This window comes from Cyprinus carpio, chromosome A25 (genome assembly GCF_018340385.1).
Source record: "Cyprinus carpio isolate SPL01 chromosome A25, ASM1834038v1, whole genome shotgun sequence".
NCBI classification, from domain to species: Eukaryota; Metazoa; Chordata; class Actinopteri; order Cypriniformes; family Cyprinidae; genus Cyprinus; species Cyprinus carpio.
Genome location: NC_056596.1, coordinates 16,233,695 through 16,256,656, shown reverse-complemented (window position 1 = coordinate 16,256,656; position 22,962 = coordinate 16,233,695). Strand labels below are relative to the sequence as shown.

The 22,962-nt window shown below is 37.2% G+C and overlaps 1 protein-coding gene across 3 annotated transcripts in view; it reads left to right on the top strand.

The window, feature by feature from the left end:
• LOC109054041 (serine/threonine-protein kinase BRSK2) overlaps positions 1 to 22,962 on the top strand; it is a 183,658-nt gene that overhangs the window by 97,015 nt on the left and 63,681 nt on the right. For all 3 annotated transcript variants that reach the window (XM_042715714.1, XM_042715712.1, XM_042715713.1), the window contains exon 2: positions 5,043 to 5,137. In XM_042715714.1, the coding sequence (XP_042571648.1) occupies positions 5,043 to 5,137 (95 nt within the window). The remainder of the gene's footprint in view (positions 1 to 5,042; positions 5,138 to 22,962) is intronic.

Sequence of the window (22,962 nt, the reverse complement as noted above, 5' to 3'; positions counted from 1 at the left end):
GTCTGTCTGTCTGTCTGTCTGTCTGTCTGTCTGTCTATTTGTGTCTGTCTGTCTGTCTGTTTGTGTCTGTCTGTCTGTCTGTCTGTCTGTTTGTCTGTTTGTGTCTGTCTATGTCTGTCTGTATGTTTGTGTCTGTCTGTCTGTCTGTTTCTGTCTGTCTGTCTGTCTGTCTGTCTGTCTGTTTGTGTCTGTCTGTCTGTCTGTCTGTCTGTGTGTGTCTGTCTGTCTGTCTGTCTGTTTGTGTCTGTCTGTTCTGTCTTTCTGTCACTATGTGTCTGTCTGTCTGTCTTCTGTCTGTCTGTCTGTCTGTCTGGTCTATTTTGTGTCTTTTCTGTCTGTCTGTCTGTCTGTCTGTCTATTTGTGTCTGTCTGTCTGTCTGTCTGTCTGTCTGTATGTTTGTGTCTGTCTTGTCTGTCTGTCTGTCAGTTTGTCTGTTTCTGTCTGTCTGTCTGTCTGTCTGTCTATTTGTGTCTGTCTGTCTGTCTGTCTGTCCCTTCTGTTTGTTGTCTGTCTGTCTGTCTGTCTGTCTGTTTGTGTCTGTCTGTTTATGTCTGTCTGTCTGTCTGTATGTATGTTTGTGTCTGTCTGTCTGTTTTTGTCTGTCTGTCTGTCTGTCTGTCTGTCTGTTTGTGTCTGTTTGTCTGTCTGTCTGTCGGTCTGTTTGTGTCTGTTTGTTTGTCTGTTTGTCTGTCTGTCTGTCTATCTATCATCTGTCTATGTATATGTATGTATCTATCCATCTATTGTCTGTCTGTCGATCATTTTGTTGTACTAATGATCTTTATTTTCTTCATTTTAATCATTCTTTGTTCATGCTTTCTTCTATCTCTGCATTGTTCCCAAAACCCTTGACAATGTTAAAAAGTTTTTTAAACTGAACGATCAGATTTTCAAGACTTTCATACAAGACTTTGTCAAACCAACATTCAAAGTTTGTTTCCTGCCTTTAAATTACAATTGCAGTCAATTCAAATTCATTCCTCAATGGCAAAACTCTACTGACTGCAGTGACTCCATCCAACAACATACTGTATGTGTTTTGGACTGTTTTCACTTGTAAACAGTGCTTAATCTGTGCAGATTTCTCTTCTGATTCAGACAAGACAACTTTTTCACTGGAGAAAGCAATATTATGAAAAGAGTACTCATGTTTTAGCTGGAAGCAATGGTTTGAAGTTAAAAATGTCTTAATGATGGATTTGTTTCTTATAAACATGCAGCTTTTCACTTCACAAGACATTAGCTGATGGACTGGAGTGGTGTGGATTACTTGTGGATTATTGTGATGTTTTTATCAGTTGTTTGGACTCTCATTCTGACGGCACCCATTCACTGCAGAAGATCCATTGGTGAGACAGTGATGCAATGATACATTTCTACAAATCTGTTCTAATGAAGAAACAAACTCATCTACAACTTTGAGGGTCTGCTGTACAAAATGTTTATTTTTGGGTGAACTATTCCTATAAAACAACTTTTTTTTTAATGTACAGTAAGTCTTGTTATAATATACAATATAGGGACTTCAGGATTGCTTATTTATAATAAATGACTTGTCATTCAGAAAAGTAGTAGAGTAGCACCATACTGATTTATTTTTTAGAACTTAAGCTTGATGATATGTATGTTTTTTTTTATTATTTATTTTTTTATTTTTTTATGGAAATCATTCAATACCGTGGTACCATAACAGTACTTTGTTTGTAAGAACAGTGGCTCAAAAATTCACAGTTGTTGAATAAAACAACAAAACATGCCATTCCTTTAATGTTCAGCTGCACTTCAGACATTATGATAAAATATTAAAATATATATTACCATATATATTAAGTATATCTCCTCAACTATTAACAACTGGAACTGTAATATATGCTAAGGCATATACAAACTCTTGGGTCAAGGTGAATATTGTGTTTTTGACCATTGTTATGATGTTGCTGTGGACAGGAGCTCTTTTAATTTTATTGATTGGGAAGGCACACAAAGACTGAAATCGATACCGAGTGAGCGAGCGAGTGGCCGCCCTGTTGTCAGTTATACACCGAGACTCCACCAAGTGTTCTTGAATTCTTATCAGAGCAGGTGAAGCGCACATGAAGGGTTTCGCCGAGTATTTTCCCCGTCACATAGCTTTTTTTCTTCTTTTTGATAAGGCCGTTTCTTCTGCCCTTGGACTCAATGCGCTCTATCTGTGATAATGTCATGCGGTATGACGCCTGACTTTGATGTTCTCCACGTATATATTTTTTGCTTAATGTCTTTGTATTTTATCAGAGCTTGCTGGAATAGGTCACAGCCCTCAAAGTGCATGCAACTCTTTTCCTCCTGAGTCTCATAAACACAGGGCTTTGATTATTAGAAAGGACATTTTGAGTCATGCTTTTTCATTTTGGGTGTATTTTTATTCCTGTTTTCCTCATTATGAGATTTTCTTTCTTTATTTCTAGCTGATGACCTCTGATGATTGGATCCACACTCTCTCTCGCTCTCTCTCTCTCTCTCTCTCTCACACACACACACACACACACACACACACACACACACAGAGACACTCTGTTGAGTTCGCTGTCAAGTGTCATTATTGTTTAATTAGCTGCGGCTGACATTTGAATGATATTCCCTCTCTGTCTATGGTTTGGTTGGGCAGATCACCTGAAGGGTGCAGGGCTTTACTGTATAAAATGTCCCGTTTGGTGCACCCTATATCAGAGGTCACCAATTAGCAGTTTGCAGTCCAGATCCAGATCTGAGACTGGTTCTACCCAGACTGTGAATCGGTTATCATAAATTAATGTAATTATAGCAGCATTTTTTTTTCTCCACATGAAGAAGCTGATGTGGGTTATATATTTGGTCTATATAATTTTCATGGTGAACATTATTATACATAATTCATTCATAAATATCATTAAGGAGTCGCACTACATGACATGTTACAACCTGAATTAACTTTGTCTTGTCCTAAAAGGTCAGATCTGATATTTTAAGAGGATTATTGACCTTATTTTTGTATAGGTTCCTGCATGTTGGTTGAACCACATGACTTTAAATTGTGAAAGTTTTTCAAATATTTAAAAACAAAACCGTTTCAGTGCTTAAAAAGTTTTTTTTTTTTAATTATAATTAAATATATATTTTTTTTTCTGAATTAGGATATCAGGATAGTTACAGTATATCACCCTGACAATTGCACTTTTTATTTTTTTTAATATGAGTGAATTGCATTTTTTGTTTGTGTGTTTGTAACTGAGTACAATTTTTTCAAGTACTTTCAAGTACTGTTTTGCTTAATGTTTTCCCAAGAAATATTAATCAAAAATATTGGCAAACTACTTAAAGTTTTCTTATTTGAAAAGTAAGAAATGTATTTTATTTTATTTTATTTTATTTTATTTTATTTTATTTTATTTTTATTTTTTTATTTTATTTTATTTTATTTTATTTTTATTCTTATTCATATATAATATAACAGAACAGTTTCACCACCCTTAGATATTTCTATATAAAAATAAAATTAATTATTATTAATAATTAATTAATTAATTAATTAATTTATTATACTTTCATTAGAAAAGGTGTACTGATGTCACTATATGTATGAATTGCATTTTAAATGTGTTACTGAATAAGAATAATCCAGGTACTTTGCTTAATGCTTTTCTAAGAAATAGTAATCAAAAATAATGAATAATAAGGTTTTCTTAAGTATCAAAAGTAAGAATTTTAAATATCAAGATAAATGTTCTACTCTTATTTGTCATATTAAAATTAATGTTATTTAAATAAAATTAATGTATAATTAAAAATATTAAATTAATATATAACAATAAAAAAAAATAATAATAAAAGATTGTAATGTCATAGACCCTAATACAGGAATCATAGTAATAGCAGGGAACAATGAAACAGTTCATCTGCAACTTATTGCTTCACACGCATAGCAGACAGAAAAATTTGAGCCGAATGATGATTTGTATTGTGGAATATGCTATACAAATACTTTGTAATGTTTAGAATATAATGAAATGAAATATATATATATATATATATATATATATATAAATAATATATATATATATATATATATATATATATATATATATATATATATATATATATATATATATATATATATATAACATATCGAACAGTCCAGTACCTTTAAAGGCATAAAATTAGTAATCATCATTCCATCTTCTCTTCAGCAGAGTACAGTTTTTCTCTCCATCTTAAGACTCTTCAAAACCAGTTCTTTCTCCACAGCTCATAAAGAGCCATCGAGTCACATGAGAGCAGAGGTTCTTCAGGAGTGTGTGTAGAGTGTCATCAGGGACGAGGGTTTGGTGGGGGTTTCTTACACTTTATTACACACCAAAAACATTCATTGCATCCTCTTTGCAAATCACAGCGTTTTCCATTTATGTCAGTTTTCCGATATGTGTGCACATTAGGATATGAAACATTCATTATCTTGTCTCGCGCAGGCGCTGAACTCTCCCTATCTACCCAACAATTCAAATTCTACTATGTGCAGAGCAGCAAAAAACATTGCTGAATCGTCTTTAGTGAATCGTCTCATTTGAAAACACTTCCTCGACAATCACGGAAGGACCCGAGGTGTTTACGCTAAAGATTTTTCTTTAGAAAGTCCTTGAATGTGGTGTAGTGTGGAGAAGTGAAGGGGAAGCATGAAGCGTAAAGCCTGTAAACATTTAGCACTTTGACTAATAAAAGTATTAACCGTGTGGCAGATGTTTCGGATAAATGATTTCCTTGAGCTGCTCGCGCACCATGAAACTCCACGTCACAAGTGATAAAGCAGAAAGGCCTTTAGGTAGCTGTTCGCCATCAGTTCCTCTCAGTTTAGCTTATCTGCTGTACCTGATGCTGTTTGTCTTGAGATATGAATGAAGCATGCTTGCAATTTGGTTTTGTGATTAAATTGTGAGCGAATAAATTGCTCAGCCATGTTGCAGACTAGTGATTAGACCAATATTTTTCTTTTCACCTTTTCATTTTTCTTTTTCTTTTCCCCCTCCAGGTCTTGTAAAGCTCGGGGTCCACTGTGTCACATGTCAGAAAGTCGCCATAAAGATTGTAAACCGAGAAAAGCTCAGCGAATCCGTTTTAATGAAGGTAAGATTTCATTCTTTCCTTGGAAATGTCAGCTTTACACACAAGAAGTCTCCTGTTTTTCTTAAAGAAATAATTCAGTCCAGAATGAATATTCTGCATATTTACTCTTATGAAAAACTAGCTTTCTTCTGTGAAACACAAAAGGAGAAATATAGCAGAAAGCTAATGCTGGCCCTTTCCATACAATGAAACTGAATGGTGACCAAGTTCTCTCAAGCTTTGAAAATGGCAAAAAGCATCACAAAAGTAGTCAGCAGTGAATAATGACAGAATTTTCAATTTTGGATGTTTAATACTTTCATTTCCGCCTCTTCTTCATCCTAAAGTCATTCCAAAATAAAGATAAAACAAACGAATTAATGAATAAAACAGCACCTACAATCGCGTCATGTTATTTATTGCCTGTAAAACTATACTCTGGGTAATAGTTGGCCCATAATGATCTCCTCTGATAAAATCAAAACTGGAGATGAAAGATCCTGATTAAGGATAGTTGTCTTTCAAGGGAGGAGTATTAAAATATGAGATGTTTGGTATTATTTGGAAACGGGGGCAAACTTGTGGAATGCCTTAATATTAGAATATCCCCAAATACATACTGTATGCTTAAAATGTATACATTTAGGTGCAAACCTGGAGTAACTGTTTTCCTTTTTTCTGTAACGGATATTAATGAGAAAGGGATTTGGCTTGGATGAGCAGCAATAAATAAACTCAGCAAGATTAGAGACCTTAAACACTGCAATTCTGTCAGATATTTGCAATATTTGCACATTTGAGGTTTCGCCAGGAGGCAGAGGCCCAAATTAAGATCTTGCTGGAAACAAGCAGCACCTGAGGATCAGAGACTCATGGTCTTTGTAGGACTGCCAACACAATACGCACCAGTTATGTTAGTAATAAAATTAAGATAAATACCATTTGTAGAATATATATTCAAAGTTATATATATATATATATATATATATATATATATATATATATATATATATATATATATATATATATATATATATCATCTAGTAGATATATTGATTTATATTTATTACTATATATATATATATATATATATATATATATATATACATATGAGTATGTGTACTGTATATACTGTATATGCTTAATTATCCTAAACTTTTTGAACAATAGCAGTGTTGTTTTAGTATAATTTATAGTTTTGTTTTATATAAAAATTTTAAAATATCAATATTTTATTAGTATTTTAAATGTTAATTTAAAAAAAAAGTTTTCTGTTTTTTTATAGTTTTTTTTTTTTAGCATGTCTATATAGTTTTTGTGAATTTTTATTTCAGTTTTACATATTTTAGTAGATCAAGTTCAACTAACTTCTTTAAATAGTTTTAGTTAATTCTAATAAATCTGAGTGGCTGTGTGTGCATGTGTGGTTGTGTATTTAAAAAAAAAAAAGATATTACTACTTTTATTCAGCAAAGATGTATTCGCTTGGGGAAAAAATTACAGCAAAGATATTTATAATGTTATAAAAGATTTCCTTTTCAAATAAATGCTGTTCTTATGAACATTCTGCCCATTAAAGAATCCTGAAGAAAAAAAAATAAATTCTACAAAACTATGAGGCAGCACAGCTGTTTTCAACATTGATAATAATTAGAAATGTTTCTTGAGCATCAAATCAGTATATTAGAATAATTTCTGAAGGATCATATGACACTGAAGACTGGAGTAATGACGATGAAAATTGAGCTTTACGTCACAGGAATAAATTAAATTTTTACATATTGTGGCGTCAGGCCTCGGAGAGGCTTTTATTAACAGAAAAGTAACAAAAACAGGGAATAAAGTGTCCAAAGGGGAAGAGTGTTCAAAATAAATAGGGAATCTAGTGTCCTCATTGTGTTGTGGGGTTCATGTAGGTGGGGGCAGTGTTCAGGAAGGAAGGGTCCAGGTAAGGGGCTTAGTCCAACAGCCGCATGCGCTCCCCTCTTCGGTCCGGGGTGCGAGTGGCAGTGGCTTCCAGCAACTGCAACCTTCTCATTGCCCTCAGCGCTCGAAAGGACTAGATGGCCCGGCATCCTGGCCTGACAGCCTTGTAACGGGTGCGGTCCTCGTCCGGACCACAGGTCCGGCAGCTCACGTCTCTGGCGGCGCGGGAGTCCCTCCACGCACCCTTCCTGGAACCATGAGGACACCAGCGTGCATGCACGGGGGGGGAAGAGACCGGTCTCTCGAGGTCTCTCATTTAAACAGCGGCGGTGATGAGGCTCCATTTGCGTCAGGTGTGCCTCATCACACGCCGCCAGCCCTGGATATTTCAGCGCCCCTCCTCTCTCACACACCCACTCCTGTCGGGAGCCTGGTGAAGGGCGGCGATTAAGGGACGGGGTGACGATGATAATTAGACGATGACCCCCCCCCAAGCGACATCCCCGTCGTCAGGTCGCCACACACATGGGAGTGCTACTTTACCAGGTTCAGAAAACAATGAAATTCTTTAACTCACATTTTCCACTCTATATCTAGTAGTTCAATGTTCAAGCACAGCTCTCTGATCATGGCAGCCAATCAGAAACTCAGAGTGAACAAGCCCCATATCTGAGTCTCATCAGCACCAACACCACCACATGAACTCCAGACGACCCCCCTGCACTTCACAAACAATCTAGACGGTTCAACGCACTAATCATATGCTCCTCAGGTTTAAACAGTCTGTGTTTATGTTATCATTTATTCCACATTTCACATAAATAATGCATGCACCACCTCGTCTGAACTTGAAGTTTAATGCGACTACAACAGATATCACAACTTCCAGTCGTTGTTTTCACGTAATTACTCTGGTATGAGGTAAAAGTCGATTCGAACAGGCACCAATTTATCTCCACATGGGTTTGAGAGATGAGGGGGTGGATTGTCAGGGTTATTTTGGACAGCGGCCTTCGTTTCTGAATGTGTGTTTGTGTGTGATTGGTGTGCTGTCTAACTCTTGGCTTTGACATTCTCATTGTCGTCCTCCTGTCACAGAGATTAATATGGGCTATCCCAGCACCTGTCTCTCCTCTCATGCCTGCGCCTCCAGACCAGCATTGCAAATGTCACCTTTTTAAATGCAAATGTTGCATTCTCTGTTTCCGTCCCGGCACCTCGGTCCACTGGGAATGAGATTCTCACAGTCATTCTCTGGAGTGTCCGCACCTCTGATTTTATATAGAGGACAGAACCACATGAAGTCCACACAAGCACACATGGCCAAATTCACAGCAGCTGTGTTGAAGGATTATAAAAAAGAGGATTAGATCAAAAAAAGCTGATGTTACGGAAGCTATGAGAGTTAGATAAGGATTTCAGTTTGGGTTTAAAGAAACAGTTCATCCAAACATGAATTGTGTATTCATTTACTGGCTCTAAAGTTTTTATTTTTTTAAACTCAGTTGACTTGAATAACTCGTTTAAATGTAATTGTGGTTTATCACACAAACCTATCATACAGCTTAAGAAGACCAAAAACTTTATATAGACCAATGTTATGATACCTTTATGTTATTTTCAGAACATGTATATATTGTTGTAGTATATTTGTATATTTTTAGTATTTATAAATATTAGTAGTAGTATTTATAAATATTTTGAACTAGTTTTCCTTTTAATTTGTACATTTTAAATTAATAAATAAGTTTTAGTAATTTTCTTAGCTTTTGTCATTTTGATTATTATTTATAGATTTTTTTTATTATTTATTTTGTATTTCAGTTTTGGTTATTTTATTGTGATATTTATATACCATTATAGTATTTATTCCTATTTTGAATTAGAGTTTATGTTTATATTTTCAGTTTTCATTTACATTTTTGTTTGTTTTAGTAATTTTGTTAACTTTATTAATAATAATAATAATAATTAAAATAATTACAATTATTTATTTCAATTAGTTGCCAACATAAGTACTTACACTTATTTATTTTTAAATTAGTTGCCAACATTACATTATCTAATATTAATTAACAATAATAACAATTTTTAATCTAATTTAATTTAATTTAATTTATTTATTTATTTTATTATTATTTATCAATTATTTGTTTGTTTGTTTGTTTGTTTTGTTTATTTAAATAATTTTAGTTTTAATTAACAATAATAACACTGGTTCCTCAGTCCCTACCCACTTTTATTGTATGGAAAAGAGCAACTTGGACATTCTGCTAAACTTCTCCTTATAGTTCATTGACAAAAAAAAGTCACAGAGTTTTGGAACAATATGGATGTAAAAAAAAGTTATTTGGTTGATTTTTTGTGTGAACTCTCCATTTGTTTGTTTCTTTGTTTGTTTGTTTTATATTCATTAATGTTTTTATGTTTGTCTGAATTGTGACAAAACTGATTTTAAGGCAGCTTCACATGTCTTTGCTTTGTCACAGTTGAATGAATAAATAAACGAATTAAGAAATTAACTAATTTAATAATAATAACAATAATAATAATAATAACACAAAAGATGAATTGTGAGATGCCTTGCTCATGTGCTTCAAGTGAGGAGTGCCATTTTACATGGGGTGTGGAGTTGCTGTCAATGTAGAGAGTTTCTCATCACTCACTTACACTATCTAGCAATGCGGCTCATGAGGCTTTGAAACTGAGCTTGTGTTTGACAGCGAGTGTGTAACTGATGGTCTCTGAGATTGAACATGAGTGTATTGTGTACGTGTGTGAATGCGAGTGGGATGTGGCGCCTTGTCGAGGCCTAAGGGAATATTTAACATTTACCTTGACTCATAGCTACGCATACACACACCATAGTCTGCAGAAAGCAGATAAGTCCCAGTGTGTGCGTATGTGTGTGTGAGTGCACATATATAAATATACATATGCTTTTCTTCATGTCAGTGTTTCAGTGCATCTCAAAAACTAGGGGTTTAATCTAGATTTCAGGCAAGTTTCAAAGTCAGCCGTGTAAATAGATTAGCATTAGTGTATCAGGGTTTAGAGGGATAAGAAACACAAACACACAACTATAAACACACACACTGTATTATACTACATACTCTATCTCAATGCATAACTTGAGGTTTGATACTACATACTCTTTCGCACTGCATTATTTATATATACTATACTAAATATACTAGTGCTTTTTAAAAAATGGCAGGTAATACTGCATTGTGAACATATCCTCTGTATGTGTGTGTGTTGGGGAAGCAGGCGGCACAGCGAGTGGCTAGTCTGAACATCAGCGCTGTGATGATTGTGCTTCCTGTGAGCTCTGGGCCTGATTAAAGCTCATTATCCATGGTAACTCGCTCTCTCGCTGTCCTCTACTGACACAGCATCAAAGAGACACAGCTAACAGAATGATAGAGGGAGAGAGGCAAACAGGGAATAGATGGCTACAGTTAAGGAGACCAAGAGGGATGGAAGGAGGAATGCACTTATATATACGTGCATATCTCTCACTATATATATAGTGGAAGATAATGCATGAGTCAAAGTACTATTGCAGTTCGATTTTCTGTAACACTGGCTCTTTTGTCATGTTGAATGCATTAATGTGAACGTTTCCAGAACCACTCATGCTGTATAAATGGGTTTAATGAGAGTCACTCATGAGGCAATCATCATATTTTGGGGTTCTTGGCCTTAAAAGCCCTTGGTGTAACTCGTGTGATTCATCCCCCGATTCAGCTGATTGTAGTAGGAGTAGCAACACTATAGTATATTGCAACAAACAGAACAGAGAGTTCCAAGCGATTTAATCGCTGTCAGTGCGAGTGCACCTTTGTCGACACCTGGTTATAATTCAAGTGACTGAATCAAAATGAGGTGCAGCACTTCTTCTTATCCGAACATTCAGCCCACTGAACTCTGTTATGATGCAGAACTATAGACCTCTCAGCTAATGATGTGGCATGCTGAATACTTGATTCGCTCCTAGAGCAGTCATGCACTCGGTTCCGAAATGAATTATCCCACAGAAAAAAGCTGAGACAGTTTTTCCCGTTGGGTTTGGAGATCTGTGCTGTGCACTCGTGAATCAAATAGCTATAGATTCCAGTGATGCCTTTTTTCATCCACCCTAGTAGAGCCTATCACGATCTGAACAGGGTATTAGACGCCCTTTGCGAGGCATAAATCATCTCACAATCTGCACCGTCTCCCCTCGGATTCAGCTTGTATTGATTTGAAGCGTCCAGTGACTAGCGCTCAATATCCAGTCTGATCTCAGAACAGAGGTACCAATTCAGGTGGCTTCTTGCGAAGGCTGTTGGCTTATTTCATTGTTCTGGCTAGGATGCCCTCAATGAAATATTGGAAGACTTCTGTTTTCATTTGTGTCACTTTAGGCTGAAAGGTTACACCACTTACACAGTTGAGAAACTTTTGATGGAGCATCTGACAGATAGGAATATCTGGATGGTAGAAGAAGCTAGATGATGATGGAATACCCAAAATGGATTCCCAAAAGCACAAGTGGACCTGTCGATATTCCCATTGTCTGTGTCATTGGTTGGAAAAGTATTTTCATGGAGCCCCTCCAACACTGCACATTTTGCATGTCTCCTTAATCAAACACACCTGATTCATGTCATTAGTTCATTGGAAGAGACTCCAAGACCTCAAATGGGTGTGTCAGACAAAATGTTCAGGAACGTGGTTGGGAACCACTAGCTATGTAAAGGGTGTCCAGTCCTGTTTCTGGAGCTCCAACCCTGATCAAACACAAAAGAACCATCTACTTAAGATTTCCAGGAGCACTGGATAATTGCAGTCAGGTGTTGGAGCAGGGTTGAACTGAACTCTGCAGGTAGGTAGATCTCCAGGAACAGGACTGGGCACCCCTGGCCTACGCCAACATCCAGGATGGAGCCTTTCTTTTGGAAAAACTTGTCAAAATTTTTGGATTTGTAGTGGGTTTGCTGGGTCCTGAAGCAAAACCAGTTGGGAATCATTGGCGTAAACCAGGGGTAGCAGCCTCTCTGCTAGTGCAGCTTATGTAACAATAAGGCACACAAATCAGCATCTGATTGGTTGAAAGTTGTCATCTGAATGGTTGAACTTTCCATGTGATGTGTTTGCCAAGTTCTTTAATGGTCTTCCTAGAAACAAAGCTTTTGTGCTGGTAAACCCCCTCATGGAAGAAGAAAGTCTTCTTTACAACTGTGACAATAGGTGCGTTTCCATTACATTTGCACAAAACATTTGCGAAATTCTAGAAATGTCGATAAAAAACTACTGTATGCCATTTCCATTAACCAATGTTATGCGACTAAAACATTTTTTTTTTCTCTCACTATAAAACATGGCGACGGATTTTGTATCGCAGGTTTACGTATCACAGCCATTATTTTTAATCGAAAGGGACTTAGGTGTGTATCTTTAACAAAGCAGCACAGAGAACCACTTCTAAAATGTGCCACTGCTCAAGCATTGACTAGAATGGCTGCGATCAACTCTGGTGGCCGTGTGGAGCCATAATGCGCTGCAGATGTGTGCAGTGTAAATAACAGAACATCCTTGTACAGTATGAGGTGTTTCTTGTAGGATCAGCTAAACACTGGATTTAAAAACAAATACAAATATAAGATTATAGTACATTTAAAGAATGATAAAAATGACTTTTTACGTACGCCATGTGACCTGTAAATGCAATATTGCAATTTTTGCTAAATATTCCCTTTTTTGAATTGCCTGGATATATACTGTAAGCATTTTTGCAAAATTGACACATATTTGTTAGGCATATTTTCAAATTTGCAAGCGCAATTTGAGGGGTAATCGAAACACCCCACTCTGCAGCATAGTAGGATCAGCTAAACACTGGATTTAAAAACAAATACAAATATAAGAAGTTCACTACATAGACTCTGCAGCATAGTTGCAGTAAACTTGCACACTATTCTTGAATGAATGGCTTATTGGTTGCATGCTGGTCTGTTATGGAAGGACATCGATTTTACATTTTCACAATCATGATGCTGAACAAAACTAACTGTGATTGGTTGCTTTACATGTAAGATGGCCTGTTGGGTGGTCATTGCTAATGAAAGCTGCAATGGAGTCCAGACCTTCTACCGTCAGTCTCCCTGAAGACTTTAGTTTCAACCCTGCTCCAAAAACACCTACAGTACCCATTTAAAGTGATCATGAACACTGTGATTGGCTGGTTCGGGTCTATTTGATTAGGGCTGGAGCTAAACTCTGCAGGATGGTGGCCGTCCAGGAGCAGGGTTAGCTACCCCTGGTTTGAACCCCTCTAGTGAGCTTATGTAGGAAAAAATTTAGGTATTTAGAGATTATCTTAATGCTTCAGATGTGGAGAAGAACACAGTTGGGTTGATTTTGAAACAGGAATGCATGCACCATAATGGAAAATGAGTTGGGGCAGTAAATGTGAAGTGAGTGATGTGAACTACAAGAGGGAGAATGGGCAAGAGAGAGAGAGGGAAACAGGGAAATGGGATGGAGACGTCTGTCGAGGCTGGAGTAATTGACCCCTGAAGCAAATAATTGAAGCAGGAGCAGGGTGAGGGGTGGGGGTGGGTAAAGCATGACCTTGTGCCCCAGAACTCCTGCTATCCTACAGATAGATGGAGAGAGAGTACCCAGCGTCAACCTACATTGCCAAAAAAAAAGAAAAAAAGAAATTAAACCAAGAAAAGCCAATGTAGGGAATTATGGCTGTTTCACATGGTTCGTGTCAATGGTCCCCAGTGCACTGAACTACATCCAAGTGTCAAGCTACATTGGTACCCCTGGTCCAGTGTTGTGTGAAAGTCAAACACTGGCATGCAACATACTGTACAGGTCAAACAGTTGTAACTGTAAATCTGTTTGCTACCGATGTCGAAGCGCAGACAATGAATACTGGATTATTCTAGAAAGAGTAGAAGAATCTAGAAACAGTAAATTGGACTACACTAGACATATTGTGACAGTCATAGAATAACAAACATACTGTAGATACATGTTATTCTACTTATGTCACATATGCCACGATTCACAACTGAAGGATATTGCAAATTTGGAAGTGCAATTGTATTTTGTCCAAATCTTGTTGCTTTAATATCGTACAATATTGCACTTTAAAAAAGCACCTCTGAGAATCTATAGTATCCACTCTAAATGTGAATTGATTTAAAAAAAAAAAAAAAAAAAAGTGAATTGATTAAAAAAAAAAAAAAAAAAACAAATATATATATATATATATATATATATATATATATATATATATATATATATATATTAGCATGGTTTTCTGCTATCCTATATGTATTCAAAATAAAGTTGGAATCATGAATGTCAACACATTGAATCCCCAGATTATTGTAGAATAAACAAAAATAAAGTATATTTAAATAATGTTGATTTAATGGCATTATTTTTGACCAAGTATCCTATATGTATTCAGGACTATATTGGTAGCTCTGTTAAATAGATTACTAAGACATTTTTAAATGTTTAATTTAAATTTTATTTATTTATTGTGGATAAAAGGTAATTGTAGCCATCATTTATGCCTGGAGGGTTGAAGAGGTTGGAGAGGCAAGGGTTGTATAATACTGGTGAATATCATAATTACTGAAAATGGGGAGAAAACAGTAGTCTAGCCTCAGGAAATGGGAAAAAGGAAGTTATATTAAATGCGTTAATTATTTTCAACACATTAAACAGTCCTTATTAATTTCAGAAATTAATCCATTCCTTTTCCCAGCTCTAAAATAAGTGTAAAAAAACATATGGATATAAAGTATTGATGCAATATTCTGAGATATTTATTCCTTATGTGACAGATATGGGAAGGAGACGTGTGGAAAATGCTTCTTGGGAGAGTTAGAAAATGCAAAAAGCATCAAATGGAGTAGGAAAAGTAAGCAATTGAGAAGCAGAAATCTACGGCATGGTGGAGGGAACATAAAAAAGGAGAAATTTTCCAAAAAGCTCAGAAGAAAGAGTGGGAGCGATTGATGAATCATGGATGGCTGTAATCAGGTTATCCTGACACTGGGATGACAGTGCAAGCTTTCTCCCCCTCCACCTTCATTTCGTTCCACACAGCCAAATGATTACAGATGCTCCCTTCGTTTCTCCCAGAGCCACAGAAGTGTCTCCCTGCTGAGGATTCCAAGCCTCCCTCCCTTCCTCCCTACCCACTACGTTTCCTCCTCATAAAGACCTTAAGCACCCTCAAGTGCTCCACGACTTCTTCATGGATCTTATTTGTACATTTGTCTTGTCTACCTCCACCTCCACCCCCACCTTCCTGCTAGTTTTCTTTTTATGAAATGTAAAACAAAAAATGCACTTCTCTGTGCAACTTTTAATCTTTGAATACATGGATAGTTGTAAGATAACAGTAAAAAAAATCAATAAATATTTGTACTTGATTTATTAAAAAAAGCAATGATAAAATAAATAGTTATTTAAAATAACGTATAAGTTGAGTTGTTTACTTCAACTGCAAACCATTTACTTTTATTTTATTATTATTATTATTCTTTTTTTTGTAATTAGAATTTAACATGGAGTATAACTAATATAATATATATATATTAGCAATTAACATGGAGTATAACATGTCATATGCCATGCCAGCCATCTTGGTTATGTGTGTGTGGATATTTAATTATTTTATCAGTTGTTGCTAGTTACTTTGATACCTTTCTAATAACATACTTATCACATATAATAAATACTCTTAAGTCCATGATGTGACCTAATCAATGGAAGGTCATCTGACATTCCACTCTAATTTTGTTCCCATTCTCTGTAGATTTTCCTCTGTCCTTCACATGAATTCTAGCGAGTATGGATCGCTCCTTGCTGCACTAAATTGGGAATGGATTTTTGTTCCAAAAGGTTTCGCACCGCTTGAAATGTCAGAGACCAATGCAGTTTCTAAACGTCTGAAATTGCTGAATTACTGTGGGTATTTTTGAAGTACAGATTACTTTGCAGCTGGTCACTCCAACACAGTAAAACAGCACTGCCATAAACTTTTCACTTTTTGTTTTTATCTCTTTTTGGTCTTAGTGTGCAATTGTCTGTTGCCTCAACCCTATTTTTTTCCAAATGCAACCTGTGTCACTGTGTTTTTTCATGTCAAGATACTTTACACTTTACAGTTTGAAACAATTATTTGAGTAATCTTAATAATGAGATCTATGCTTGCTTAGGAGATGCCATAGCTAATATGACACTAATGAAAACAAGGCTATAAAAGATAAATATACAGTCCATTCAAATGGGTTGTAATTATGAACCACTTACGTGAAACTCCTGCTTTGGATTTTTAGGGTTTTTTTTTTTTTAGTTTTTTGTTTATTTTTCAGTTTTGCTGATGTACCAGTCATCTAAATAATAGTGATCTTGCTGCAAGACAGAAGAAAAGAACAAAGGATTAAAACCCTGCCACCCACAACCAAGGTTATCTTTATCCATACTGGGGTACATTTCATGCCATTCCGTCTTTATCATGGCCTCATTTATGGCAAATGGTCCGTCTGGACCATCTTGGCGTTTGGCAGCTTGTGCTAATAAGCATGTTGAAGGGTTTTGCTTAACATCATTCCGACTGACCACCCTCAGGTTGGTGGTGGGTGTGAAATGTGGATTCTGCTGGTGAGAGTTAATGAGTGGTGACTGCTCCCTGCAGATTGAAAGCTCTAATTGCTCAATCATGCTCAAGTTCCAGTGTTGAACCGTGCTTCAGGAATTCTGATAATCTGTATGGGCTTGTGGCCAAAGCTGTCCTCCTTATTGAATGTGTCAATAGGCACTTGTGCCAAGCTCTTTCCAAACAGGAAAGCAATTGGCAGTCAAGTTGAGCAAGAAGGAAGCATGTACTGTAGCAACACCAATACAGATCACTGAGGCTTTATTGACCAAGCATTTGGTCTGGAACTGCCAGAAGAACTCAAACCTAGACTGAATTTGCTCTTTACCTCAAGCTTTTTAACAAGTAATAGGAGACTCTTCAATTGGAGTTACTTTGTTAAAAAAGAAATAACCTATGAGTTGTCACTTGGCTGTAGGTCTGACCAAGTTATATCGATCGGTCCAGTCTCCAGATGGCTTAACGTTGTCATTGACCTGCTGGCCAGCTGAGGCTATTAAGATCTATAGAAACGAATGTGAACTTCTTCCACTTCATTCAGAGGACCATTTATTCTTGAATTTGCATAAGTAGTGCTTTCTCCTCTTTTTTGGAGGGCTGTTCATTCCTGATTTTGCAGAGAAGCTGTAAACCTAGAGGGCACATGTGTTGCTCTTATTTTCCTATAACAGGTCATTTGATTTGAAATTAGATGTTGCAGTTACCTGCCTGTGTCTGTTCAAGTCTTTTGACCCCTACTATCATTCACCAGCTTTCCATTTCTCCATCTTATATTCAGAACAGTTATCCCAATCGGGTTTGAAATCTTCCATATAGGATGGAGCTGACCTCAAGCCGAATTTAGCCAAGGGCAGGAGATCTGTTCTGGTCCACCTCATTCAGCATTACCCATGTAGAGGATTCCCCGGATTGGAACTGTGGTGCCTCTGTTTAACCGTGATAAAAAGTCTCAGAATGATAAATCTTCCCATTGTTCTCCATGCACTCACAGGAAAGGGGGCCACATGGAATGAAACCTCAGATGATCTTTCTCTCCAGCAATACACATCATAAACCATTAGACTCTATTATGGACAAGGTCGTCAAAGGATATGTCCTTTAGCACCAACTAGTGCCTTGGTTCGGTCATAACTCAGCTGCCATCAGAGTTTAAATTGACAGCATGATGGAGTTGTCATTGCATGTCAGCTCTGTGATTGGGAGAGGGGCTTTTTCCAAAAGAGGCCATTTTAGCTTTGAGCGTGATTGAAGGAAGCAAGACTGTGTCCTTGGAGGGCCAAGACTGGGTATCCTGCAATAACTTGGCTGGTCATAGTGGAAAGAGGATCAAAATATCTTTATGAATGAGATATAGTCATCACATCTCTCCTTTTTCTGCAGTTACATCGAGCTGATCCAGGCATGGTGTTTTCATATCGATCGTTGTTTCTGAGGTATTGATGATGCACCCTTGTCAGGATCTTGGGATTCACGGTAAAGGAGATGAGCACCGCTGAGATTAATTTGGATCCTGCCGATATACTGTAGGGTACTGCTTTCTGTCTCAAAAAAGTCAATCTGAGTGTAGTTTACCCTTGGTAAAAGCAGGGCAAAAATCAAATGCAGCATGCTGTTATTGACTACCCATAGCCTTGTTAAGCCCACATACAACGTCTTAAATTGCCTGCTCTGGTACATATAACATCACTTACACGATGGACCTTGTTTTGACAAGCAACTCTCAGTGAAGAAATACTGTTTTGATTTGTTATATATTTAAGGACATTCTTGAATCCTATCCAATTTGAGGTGAACCTGGAGACGAGATCTCCTTTTCTCTTGCATTGTGTTCTTTAGACTCTGATAGTTGGTGCTCTTGTCTCAGCTGATTTCTGAACTGTACTTCCTGTCATTTCCCGCAGCATTAGTTTCCCCTGGCGTAGTGTGCTTTAAATCAAGAGGAAAAGAGGAGTAGGCGGCATTCTGCTTTCTTGGAGTGGAATCTGTTGATTATCCTAACAAGGAGGCGAATTGGAATCCCTCAGTACTCCTGAAACATGCCAACAAATGTCACACAGCCGAGCTGATCCCCAAGCAGCAAGTTAATCATGAGAAACATAACAGCCTTCCGGCTGCTGGCTGCAGGAATAAAGGGCGACACACAGCACACAGAAGCAAGTCAGACACCAGGGCCTTGTGTGTATTTGTATGACCTTGAGACAAACTGCTTGGGCAGGTAGCACTTCATCTTGCTTTGTGTTTGTCCCATTTGGTGAGGTTTTATGGATTCAGGACATTATCCTTCTGTATCTGATCTTCAGGGAAAATAAGAGTCTAAGCACACTTTGTAGAAGGACAAATTCACTCAAACTCTCAGAGACAACTTCCTTTTGCTACTGCTGTTCACCAGAGACACATTTGATTGACACCTATAGTATTATTAAGAGAGACCATTCTTCTAATAATTGCCTTAAATAAAAAACCTCAGCATATAAGATTGGCAACCGAATAAATCAATTCCACCTTACAATAACTGCAAATGATTTCTTTTAGAAAAAAAATCTTGTTCATCCACCACTTGCTAATAAAGAGTCTGGCTCCAGGTCTGTTTTGTGTGTGTGTGTGTGTGTAGCAGTTGGCCATGATTTAAATATTATATTATCGACATTAAAGATGAACAGTTAAGGTTAATGTGGTTCAGATGACTCATCCAACTGTTCTACTCTTGTAACACAAGGCTTTTAGCTCAGTGGTACAATATACCAGCCCCCCTCCCTTCCCTGCACTTCCCCTCCAGTTATCTTTGTCTTTGTCACTGCTATGCAATGCTAAGAGCTGTGTTCACACTGCCATGGCTTCTGCTCACTGCAAAGAACATTCACACTCACATGTTGTGTTAATGAGGAACAGAGATGCGGTTAAGGCCCAGGGCACCAACATAGCTTGCACCATAAGCACCACAGCTGGGGAATAGATGCACTCTGGCTTAACTCAGCCCAAATGTTTCCCTTTTGTGCTTTTCCAGGACTACACAACTTTCCAAAATCTGAAGCAGAATCAGAGGAAGAGTGATAAAATGGGCTCAGATCAAATGGCCAAATGCAACTTTGATTCATGGTTGTCAGTCTGTCACTCCCTTTCTGATCTCATGTACTTAAAGGGCTCTTGGTCTTGAAAGTGAGTGATAGAGCTCTGGGATTCAGTGATGAAGGATACTATGGTATCATGATACTATGGGTCCTGCAGAGCTTAGTGGCTGAACGTGGTTGCTGATTGTTTCATCATGTCTCACTTCACTTTTTCCTTTTAGTTGCAGCGAGACTAGATATTCCTCCATTGTGAAGCTAGCAAGGTTTTATTTGACATGATGGCATGTCCATCTTCACTACTTAGGTGAATAAAATAGTTTCTCATGTTCTGTTCTGCAAGGTCTTGATCAAACTTCTGTGCTTCTTTGACACAGAGTTTTTCTAAATTTTCTTGATCAATTCTTTATTCTTCTTCTTTATTTTTCCATGTCAAAACTTGACAGTCATCAAAACATGCAATGTGGGTCACAACATAATGCTATTAGCAAAGCTTACACTGGTTAACAGCACACCATCTTTAAAGGGATAGTTCACCCAAAAATGAAAATTATGTCATTAATGACTCACCCTCATGTCGTTCCAAACCCGTGAGACCTCCGTTCATCTTCGGAACACAGTTTAAGATATTTTAAATTTAGTCCGAGAGCTTTCTGTCCCTCCATTGAGAATGTATGTACGGTATACTGTCGACGTCCAGAAAGGTAATAAAAACATCATCAAAGTAGTCCATGTGACATCAGAGGGTCCGTTAGAATTTTTTGAAGCATCGAAAATACATTTTGGTCCAAAAATATCAAAAACTACGAATTTATTTAGCATTGACTTCTCTCCCGGGTCTGTTATGAGCGCGTTCACAACACTGCAGTTTAGTGATATCCGGTTCGCGAACGAATCACTCGATGTAACCGGATCTTCTTGAACCAGTTCACCAAATCGAACTGAATCGTTTGAAACGGTTCGCGTCAACAATAAGCATTAATCCACAAATGACTTAAGCTATTAACTTTTTTAACATGGCTGACAGTCCCTCTGAGTTCAAATAAACCAATATCCCGGAGTAATTCATTTACTCAAACAGTACACTGACTTAACCGAGCCAGATAACGAACGAAACATTGACTCGTTCTCGAGTCAAGAACCGGTTGCATCGGTTTTCGGATCACCGGTAGTGATGGGAAGTTCGTGTTCTTTTCCGCGAAACCGGTTCTTTTGGACAGTTTGATTCAATAAACCGGTTGCTGAAAATGGTTCACCAGTTCTTTTGCGCTCGGCGTAATGACTTCATTGGCGATGATTGCCCTTGATTCAAGCCTTCGGTTTACCTGCGCTCATAACATTAGCACAGAATCAGTTCAGAATCAATCACCAAAAGAACCAGTTCGGTTCAGACGCGCTGTGTGTCAGTCTGAATCACGCATGCGCAGTATCATCAGCTCCTCGGTTCTCGAACCGGACGCGTCCGACAGAAGCGGTTCTTGACTCGAGAACGAGTCAATGTTTCGTTCGTTATCTGGCTCGGCTAGTGTTCATCTTCACTTCTCTCTTCACAGCAGTTCAGTCAGTGTACTGTTTGAGTAAATGAATTACTCCGGGATATTGGTTTATTTGAACTCAGAGGGAGTGTCAGCCATGTTAAAAAAGCTAAAGCGTAAGTCATTTGTGGATTAATGCTTATTGTTGACACGAACCGTTTCAAACGATTCAGTTCGATTTGGTGAACTGGTTCAAGAAGATCCGGTTACATCGAGTGATTAATTCGCGAACCAGATATCACTAATCTAGTGTTGTGAACGCACTCATAACAGACCCGGGAGAGAAGTCAATGCTGAATAAAGTCGTAGTTTTTGATATTTTTGGACCAAAATGTATTTCCGACGCTTCAAAAAATTCTAACGGACCCCCTGATGTCACATGGACTACTTTGAAGATGTTTTTATTACCTCTCTGGACGTGGACAGTATACCGTACATACATTCTCAATGGAGGGACAGAAAGCTCTCGGACTAAATCTAAAATATCTTATACTGTGTTCCGAAGATGAACGGAGATCTCACGGGTTTGGAACGACATGAGGGTGAGTCATTAATGACATAATTTTCATTATATGCTAAACAAAAACCACAACAAAAACTAAAAGAAATACTCAAAAAATAACCTAATATTCAAAGCATCTGCTGCGTACAAACATCCTGTAAGATATCTGTTAAAGATCGCTTCATCTGCAAAGCATCTGCTGTGTACAAACATCTGATAGATGTCTTTCAGATGTCAGTTTTACATACATTCTAAATCATAAACATCTTAACGACATCTTCGTCCAATATTTTGAAAAATGTTGGTATTCCGTCCTAGACGTATTGCAGATGAGCATACACTCTAAAAAAATACATCTTACAGACGTCAAATAGTGATGTACGTGTAGGGTAGTCTAGCTGATCCCCTGCCTGACCAGCCGGAAGTGCCCAAAACCTCTTTAAAACCAGCCAACAGTTCAACCTGACCAATCTAAGAAAACAGCTAAGCGTGACACAACACAACAATATTAGTCCACAACACAGATGCATTAATTGGAAAGGGAGCATTTTCATGTTTCTCCCAACCACTAGGGGAAGTACAGTATATTAACATAACTTGTATTTACCACTTTATAATCTGTACAAGAATCTTTTTATGTCTTGAGATCCCACATATTTTTGTTATGCAATTAAAGCATTTTGAATGAACTTGAAACAATTAGTTTACCTTGCAAGCTAAGTAATTTCCCTAATTAACTAAAGTAGGAGCATTAGAAACGGTATCCATGGGAATGCCTTTGAACAACGAAAAAAATAGCCATAGTTGAAGCTGATTATTATTGCATAAGTACTGGCTTAATTTTTCCTGTGCAAACAAATTAGAAGGATTCAGGTCTAATGTTAAAAAAAAAAGATCCAATGCACCATGGAAAAATTGTTATGTCAAACTCAGAGGTCACATGTCAGTTGAAACACCCTATTTTCAGAGGTTTTCTCAGTGTAATGTCAAGCCATCTTATTAATTCAACATTTAATTTGTTGGAGCACAATCACTGTTTTGTCCCTTCTGTGGCCCTGTGTTTGAGCAAGGTGCTTTTTGTAGTTTGTACAGCAGCAGCATTTTACCTCATTAAGATAATTAGGATACCTTCCTTTTAT